The sequence below is a fragment of the Salvelinus namaycush genome, chromosome 13 (genome assembly GCF_016432855.1).
Source record: "Salvelinus namaycush isolate Seneca chromosome 13, SaNama_1.0, whole genome shotgun sequence".
Lineage (NCBI taxonomy): Eukaryota > Metazoa > Chordata > Actinopteri > Salmoniformes > Salmonidae > Salvelinus > Salvelinus namaycush.
In genome coordinates, this window is record NC_052319.1 from 15,524,021 (window position 1) to 15,533,149 (window position 9,129).

The 9,129-nt window shown below is 40.7% G+C and overlaps 1 protein-coding gene across 2 annotated transcripts; it reads left to right on the forward strand.

The window, feature by feature from the left end:
- The first annotated feature begins 913 nt into the window (after positions 1–913).
- On the forward strand, positions 914–8,815 carry LOC120058284 (NADH dehydrogenase [ubiquinone] 1 alpha subcomplex subunit 10, mitochondrial-like). 2 transcript variants are annotated; one of them, XM_039006833.1, is made up of 11 exons: positions 914–1,075; positions 1,518–1,686; positions 1,881–2,096; positions 2,315–2,401; positions 3,263–3,384; positions 5,176–5,243; positions 5,411–5,465; positions 5,672–5,757; positions 5,897–6,005; positions 7,573–7,686; positions 8,532–8,815. In XM_039006833.1, the coding sequence occupies exons 1-10, from the start codon at positions 1,001–1,003 to the stop codon at positions 7,639–7,641; spliced, it is 1,056 nt and encodes a 351-aa protein (XP_038862761.1). In that variant the 5' UTR covers positions 914–1,000; the 3' UTR covers positions 7,642–7,686; positions 8,532–8,815. The 2 variants fall into 2 exon arrangements, with proteins under 2 accessions (XP_038862761.1, XP_038862760.1); XM_039006832.1 differs by lacking the exon at positions 8,532–8,815 and having other exon boundaries at positions 7,573–7,874.
- Positions 8,816–9,129: the final 314 nt, after the last annotated feature.

The window sequence follows — 9,129 nt, forward strand, 5'->3', positions numbered from 1 at the left end:
GACGGGTTGCATCACTACCTGGTATGGCAACTGCTCGGCCTCCGACCACAAGGCACTACAGAGGGTAGTCTGAATGGCCCATTACATCACTGGGGCCAAGCTTCCTGCCATCCAGGACCTCAATATCAGGCGGTGTCAGAGGAAGGCCCTAAAAATTCCTAAAGACTCCAGCCACCATAGTCTTAGAGTGTTGTCTCTGCTACCACACGGCAAGCGCTACCGGAGCGCCAAGTATAGGTCTAAGAGGCTTCTAAACAGCTTCTACCCGCAAGCCATAAGTCTCCTGAACATCTAATCAAATGGCTACCCAAACTATTTGCATTGCCCCCCTCCCCCCTTTACACCACTGATACTCTCTTTTGTTGTCATCTATGCATAGTCACTTCAATAACTCTACCTACATACATGTACATACTACCTCAATTAACCGGTGCCCCTGCACATTGACTCTGTACCGGTATATAGTCTTGCTATTGTTGTTTTACTGCTGCTTTTAAATTACTTATTACTTTTCTCTCTTATTCTTGTCCGTATTTTTTAAAACTGCATTGTTGTTTGGGGCTCGTAAGTAAGCATTTCACTGTAAAGTCTACACCTGTTGTATTCGGTGCATGTGACTAATAAAATGTGATTTGATGCCACTTCACTAATTCTGCTCCAGCCATTACCATGAGCCTGTCTTCCCCAATTAAGGTGCCACCAACCTCCTGTGGCGGAGACAGTAGATAATATGTATATCTTTATATCTCGTGTTATTCGGACTCCTTGGGACGTTCCTACCCTAAACCCTAACCATAACGTTACCCCTTACCTTAATCATGGCGCTCATTTTACATTGTTGTCTTTTTCTTTCAGGCAATACAATTGGACACACTTGATGACGTCAATATTACTCGACTACGGGCAAAAAAGACCATTTCAACGCGTTATTATCGCGCCTCGAAATAACTTGCATAGAGGGTGATTTTTGGGTCAGATTTGCGGGTCTGGTGGTAAAATCATGGCGTTACGGGTGATCCGTTTGGTCATCCCCTCGGGGACATCCGTTTTCAAAGCAGGGACACCTATTCAGACGGTAAGATTGTAAGAATAATTGCCAAAATGCTCTCTAGCGCAACGAAAGGTATCAAGTTCACAAGCCGCCCTCGATACAAGGACACCATAACAAGAATTTGAACGCTAAGAAGGTTAAATAGCAGATTGGTGTTTTGCGTGACCAGCTGCGTGTTCTGTGGTTGTCAACAACTATTGTGTAGCAATGTATTATTAGCGGCACTATTAATTAATTTGTTAGCTAGCTTATTTGAACTAATTGTCTAGTTACCGTTATCCCATTCTTGTCATCCTCCTGACATGCTAGCTAGTATTTCAGTTTGATCAATTACAATGAAGCATGCTTAATTCATAGTGGGTAGGATGGTCAGAAGAATGACACTCACATACTCATTCTATTGATACTGAGTACAATTTAATATTTGATTTGAGAATTAATTGATCAACATATCTTATATCTTTAGGCTGGTATTCACACAAGCTCATTAAGGAACCTACGGTATGGCTGGTGGGCATATGCACTGGGCGAGAGGACAACCCCAAGGTTCAAAGAGAACAGCAAGATCATCTCCATTGATGGCAACCTGGCCTCAGGAAAGGGGGCGCTGGCCAAGAGTCTGGCTGATAAGCTGGGTAATGATCCTGTTGTCGATGCAGTTATTGAAGTCTAGACTACTTATTTATACATATTTATAACTTGGGGAGTTAGATGTTTTATAATGCCAGTTGCATTATCAAAAAATAAAAAAAACGTAATTTCCTACCTTCTGGTACAAAACAAGATTAATGTATATTGACTACATTAACACTTTGTCTGATGTCTGTAGGGATGCTGTACATGCCTGAGCCCAACACACACTACTTGGACAAGATGACAGCGGAGAAGGAGCCTCTGCCAATCGCCTTCAACGGTAACTGCAGCTTGGAGAAGTTCTATGCAGACCCCAAGGCTGCTGATGGGAACTCCTACCGGCTACAGGCATGGATGTACCTCATGAGGCTCCTTCAGTGGTCAGACGCCATGGAGCACCTGCTCACCACAGGTACGGCTGGCTGGCTATGGGAATGCGCTCAGATATCACTCACAAATGACATCAGGATTGTGTTAGGGAATCGGGGGAAACAAAGAATTGAGCTCTTGAGCTTACATTCCTGTAGTTAAATTAATGCCTTGTGTTATTCTAAATGGCTTTTTGCAAAAATATGATTCTGTCCATTTTGGGTTTTTAGTCATGTCCTTCTCAAACTTTCTCCATTCTAGGCCAAGGTGTGATCTTGGAGCGCTCGCCCTACAGTGACATGGTGTTTGTGGAGGCCATGTTCAAACAGGGCTACATCAGAAGGCAGTGTAAGTACTGAAATCCCTATAATAAGGGTGGTACAGATCTGAATAGTCTTATTGCATTGTTATTTATTTATTTATTTAATTTCACCTTTATTTAACCAGGTAGGCCAGTTGAGAACAAGTTCTCATTTACAACTGAGACCTGGCCAAGATAAAGCAAAGCAGTGCGACACAGACAACAACACAGAGTTACACATGGAATAAACAAACATTCAGTCAATAACACAATAGAAAAGTCTATATACAGTGTGTGCAAATGAGGTAAGATAAGTGAGGTAAGGCAATTAATAGGCCATAGTGGTGAAATATTTACAATTTAGCAATTAAACACCGGAGTGATAGATGTGCAAGTAGAGATACTGGGGTGCAAAGGAGAGAGAGAAAAACAGTATGGGGATGAGGTAGTTGGATGGGCAATTTACAGGTGCAGTGATCTGTGAGCTGCTCTGACAGCTGGTGCTTAAAGTTAGTGAGGGAGATATGAGTCTCCAGCTTCAGTGATTTTTGCAATTCGTTCCAGTCATTGGCAGCAGAGAACTGGAAGGAAAGGTGGCCAAAGAAGGAATTGGCTTTGGGGGTGACCAGTGAAATATACCTGCTGGAGCGCGTGCTACGGGTGGGTGCTGCTATGGTGACCAGTGAGCTGAGATGAGGCAGAGCTTTACCTAGCAAAGACTTATAGATGATGAATCAGATCTGAATCAGATCTGGTTTAACACCAACCTGACAAGCCATGATATTGAAAGGTCATTAGTGTTTTAAATAAAAACTGTGGGTGAAGATGCTTTTTTATGTATGCCACCATTACTACAAAAGGGGCATATTACATTGCTGTGGTTGAATCTCATATGTTCTGTAATGCAGGTGTAGACCACTACAATGAAATCAAAGGTATCAGCATCTGTGAGTTCCTGCCCCCTCACTTGGTCATCTATGTGGACAAGCCAGCAGAAGAAGTGCAGAAGAAGCTAAAGGCATCAGGCAAAGTAGGGAGACACAATCAAGGAAATTATAATCCATGCTAGACTTTTCTAGGCATATCGTTTGACTGAATGACCATCCATTATCAGCTGGTAGAGAACCTATGGAAGTTTTACTCAACCAATTTTGAGTCCTGTCCAGTAATTATTCTAAATTGTGTAAACTTTTTCTAATATTGACATATTTGGGGCTTTAAACAAAACACATTTTAAACTCCTCAAAAAGTCTCTACTGTGGTCATGAGCTAGGTTAGAAACAGAAAAAAAGATTATCAGTCTGTTGCTAACAACAAGTAATGTTCTTAATTGGAACCTTTCCTTTGCCAAATGCCTATGGTAATGTGTAAAAATTATAGAAATGAGTTGTTGCTTTCACGTACGCCCATTTAGGACCTCTCACATTTGGCAGGCGGGCGGGCCACACAAAGCCTGGTAGTTATTAGCATTATGCAATTGTGGCCCCAGCAATAATCCTGTCTTTACACATAATCATGGAGGACTGGTGGAATTTGGTGTGAATTGAGATAAATATGCAGTCTCAGATTCTACCAGAAAAAGTTGTGTTTAGGACAAGTCTAGGTGCTTAAGACTATTTTCAACTTAGGTAGTTTGATTCATACTTCAAATCAGTGTTCCAAACTTTTCTTTCTGGAGGGTAATTCTCACATCTCTGATTGGATTTAAATATATTACATGTTTAAACCTCAGTTTTAAACATGTTGAATCACACTCCCTTATTTAAAGCCAGATGTATCCTTTCAGTGATCAACATGATGGATCTTTTTTTATCTATGCAATGTTTAGGGTGCATGTTTAATAACCATTTTCATCGATGGTCTTGTTTAGGCTATTGCCTTCAGAAAGTATTCACAGCCCATGACTTTTTCCACATTATTTTGTTACAAAGTGGGATTAAAATGGATTTAATAGTCATTTTTTTGGTCAACAATCTTCACAAAATACTCTGCAATATTGAACTGGAAGAAAAATGGTAACATTCTGTAAAAAAATATATTAAAAAATAACTATTTAGGGCTGTCCTCGACTAAATCTCGGTGGACCGAAAGTCGTCTGTTCTTTCGACCAATCAATTGGCTGAAATTTTAGTTAGTCCATGCAACTTATGTGACTTGTTAAGTGACACTTTACTCCTGAACTTATTTAGGTTTGCCACAAAAATTTCAATAAACCTAATTCCACTATGACATGATGGGGTAGGCCAGTTACAAAAAAATCTCAATCCATTTTAAATTCAGGTTGTGTAACACAGCAAAATGTGGAAATAGTTAATACACAAAAAAAGTGAATACTTTCTGAAGGTACTGTATATGCCCAAAAGCTGCACTTGTGTTTTTAGATCACTAATAGTATTGGATGGGTAGCATTTTGGAAAGAAGCCATCTGTCAAACTTCTAAAGGCTTAATACTGGTCAATAAAGGAACTAAATCAAGCTGAAGCCTGGATAAGAATTCAAGCATGGCCCTTCAAATAGATTCATATCAGTTGCCTCTGAGTTATTTGATTTTGTGTGCCATGATTATTCTTACGTTAGGTTTAATTACCTTTCCGCTCTACGGATCAGATCATTGAAGGTGAGAATCTGCTTCAACAGCTCCAAACAGATCTTCTGCTTCTTTACCACTTTGGGTGTTCCGCTTGTTAAGTTAAATCCATTTAAGGCACTTTGACTGAGCAAGAGAATTGTGTTGGGTCTGGTGTTAGCTGTCTTTTCAAATAGTCTATTTTCTGATGTGTGTTGTTCCTGTCTTTATTCGTCTATCCTGTCTTACCCTCAGGATGTGCCCCTACCCTATCTGAAGAGCATTGAGGATGCCTACAAGAAGACCTACCTTCCCAAAATCAGGTTAGTGGATTAGAAAGCTCTCTAGTGAAACGTATATTCATTATACCTCTGAGATGACCCTGTCTTTTAACAACTTGAACGTTTTTTAACAATGCAATTTTTCAAGACTACTCCGATCGGACCTTCAACCATTTACAAGAAAGGTGTTGAGTGTTTCTTTATTTCAGTGAGAATGCAGAATTGCTCGCTTATGATGCTACCCAAGCACAAGACATGGAGAGGGTAAGAAAATCCAGTGAATGACTAGAGGCATCAAATTCTATAATAATAACCTTGTAGTTTCTGGTGAGAAAACAAACATGGTGTTGATATGTTAGGCCTAGCCAATGCATCATACTGGAATGCACTGACTGCTGTTGAAAACCTGTCTTATTCTCTCACAAAACTCTCTCGTCAAACAGACTTCACTTTTTTGTTTTTCTCTTTAGATTGCAGAAGACATTGAGTACTTGAAATTTGAGAAAGGACCTTGGGTAGAGCAGGATGATGTCACACTCCACTACATGAGAATGCTGTAAGTATAACCACTTAATTTGTTCCCTACACGTGTAGACCTTACTTTTCCGTCACGTACATGGGTAGGCCTATATAGTTCATATTGGAGCTCTGGAAGCTTTCTCATCAGCCTGCTGTTTTCCTTCCTCTCTCCCAAGGGTGGAAAACAAGATGAGGGTTGCAGACCTGACCCTTGTACCCAACTTCCTCCCTGAGGTCACCATCGGGGCTCACGAGTATGACGCAGGCTACTATGCCTTCAAATCAGTAAGGGAGAAAAGCACTCTACTTCTCTTATGATGTGGTGTGGCTAGATCACCTGATATGACCAGATTATGATAAAGTGGGGTATGAGCTATAGGTACCATACTGCATAGGTAGAGAACTTTCTCCCTCCTTCAATAGTATTTTCCCTCTGTCTCTTCTGGGTTTTGTGGCCGTCTTGTGGTTTTGCCTCCAGCATATTAAATAACTATTTTGGTAGCTGAAATATCAAATGATATACGAAAAGGGAAATGCCATATGTGGAATATTCTCCAAGTCATTGGTGTCATCAGTCTTGCAGGAAAACATTCTGTCCTGACCTTTAAAGTTTATTGACTGGAGATGTGGGGGTATATAATGTGCTACAGGATTCTTTGAGCTGACATTTTGCTCGGTGCCCGCTATTATACTGGAACGAGTGGGAGGACAAGCTTGGGGAATGTGAACTATGGCGGGCTTAGGTTGTCTGCATTTTCTCATCCATACTTCTACTTGACAAAGTTCACTTCTTCTGAAGTGCAAGCTAGGATTCCGCAGTAGAGTGTACTGTTTGACAAGAACAACAACAGATAAGGGTTTGTCGGGTGATATAATTTTGGTTTCACCAGCTTAAACTCATGCTAAGTTGTACCTTAGATGTAAAACTAGGTACACAAAACTTTAATGCCTATCAATGTTGCTATTTGCAATCCAACACCACTTCTTCAATCTTGGCTGATTTTGTTTTTGAGGCTGTAAATGTCTTTATATTTAAGTCTGTTTTCTGCTTCTTTGGCTGACTGATAACAGTTGAAAGAAAGAGAAGCAGTGTTAATGTAGGCCTTAGTTTAACACTAGACTATCTTTTTTGTTTCATATTCACAAGACTGATGGGCTAGTGTCACCTGGGTGACTGAGAGCAGCCTGGCTGTCTATCAGTCTGTCACTGACGTTGCTTCACATTAGCAGGAACTCATAACACGCTGTTTGCTAAGGCTAGGGGGTGATGGACTGCAATGTCGCCCCTAGTGACAAAAACACTTTGCTATACCATTAGTCTTTGCTGTCGTCCCACATCTAAGGATGGATGAGTCTTGAGTGGCTAGTTCTTCAAAGCTTAAGAGAATAAGAAGGCCCGGCTTCTTAAATCGGAGAACTGTTAAACCTGCCCAAGTGTCCTGTGGAATATCGTGTGTCTCTTTTTACCCAGGCAATTCCCACAAATGTTTTTTTTTAAAGTCAAGGATGACTCCTTGACCCTCGCATTGGATTCGTTTTAAGGATTTCATCAGTAAAGTGTAGGTTATGACTGGTATGCCCAGACTAAGAGGGTTACAGAACTCTCAGAATAACTATTAGGCTACTAACTTGATTTATTTCCAAAAAGGCAAAACATTTATTAAGTTGTTCTATACCTAGCTTAACTACATTGTAATTTACTTGCAACTTCACTAAGATTTGCTCTCCTATATTTTTGGCAACTGTTTCAGCAAATACATCCCAGATGTTTTAGCATACATAATAGGCTATATCCCCTATCACTTCTCTCACTCTAATTAAATTGACTGTCCTTTTCTTTTCTGTCCAAAAGCTCCTGGGAAAGAAGTACGCTGCAGGTTATAACGCAGACATAGGAGACACGAACATCTGGCTGAAGTGAATGAGTGGACCTGACTACTCTGGAGCTGATTGCTGTAGATGAATGGTTCGTTCCTCATTCCCTCCCTCAACCCCCCTCACACACCTGTTCACTCCTCCCTATGGGTGGAGAAGTCTAAATATGGGATTATCCATTTGATCCAATCTGGAACATTTTCTTCTCTGGTCCGACTGTATCAAGGAGAAATTGTATTATGTCCATGAATTATGCATTAAAAGTAAATCTAAAAACGTGTTATTTTATTTTTGTGAAATGTGCATCTAGCCTTTTCAAGAGGGATAATGGCAATTGGATTAAGAGGAGAGATTACAGTTTATCCTCAATCATATTATGTTTTTTATAAACTGGGACAGTAAACTTGAAGGTTAAGTGTCTTCACTGACTTGTATCATTATAATGTATCCGCTAGTCTTTTCTTTAGCAGATGCTTCACACAGTGACTTTGTCAGTGCATAGTGTGGTGTCACATAGCCCCGTAAGGGTTTACTGTTTTTCTAAACCACAGTTCCAGGTATGGAAGCAGGTAGCCAATTAGGCAGGCCTTCAGTGTGCCTGTTGTACTATATGTGTCTGCAGATACTGACTGGGCTCAGACTGATTGGCTTCCAGCCGTTCCATAATGGCATATCAAACACAATACATATATAAATAACGAAATCTAAAATCTGCAGTTATGACATGTTCTAAGGGCAAGATTAGATATACTACTTTCATGAAAGAGAAAGATGATCATTCAGGTGTTGCTAATTTCAGACTGTGGTGGTATGGATCACCATGAACATATTGAAGTTTAGCTTTCTTATTGAACCAGACAATTGAAAGTTATTTTTAGTTGTTTATCGAAGATAGCTGGCTAACTCATTGATCCTGCTTTGTATCATACCCTTCAGGTCTTCATGTACCAAAAAAGAAGTGCAATTCCCTCCACACTCTCTTTTCACAGGGTGATTTTAAGAGCCTGGTTGTTTTTAATTTACCACCAGCTGACTCTTCAGCATTTCTCACTCACACACCTCCAGCATTTACACACCTACGCCACTGTAGCTCAGCGAAGATGGACGACACGGAGCTATTACACTGACCGAGAGGAACAGAGCAGCAGGCTGTGGCAATTAGACGCTGGGTATAGTACCTGGCCGGCTGGTGTCATCTCCCAAAGTGTTAATCGAACACATGGCATTAAGTACGATTAAATGAGCCCTTGTCGACCTCACCTTAAAGTGTCCGCGTGATCCTTGAGTGAAGCGCTGCTGCTCTTTACTGTGCAAATGGATCTAGCAGGTGAAACCCTGTGAAATGAACAAACGCCTCCCTCCCATGACTAAATTTTCACATGGGCCACTTTGAAATCTGTCGACAGTGGTGATTTTCACAGCCCATGAGACAGGGAAGAGTTGTAATTGGCATTATATGAAATGAGCAGTCAGTCTCATGACTTGAAATAGGATGTCACGGTCACAGTTGAAATCCGTTTTACAGAACTCTCTT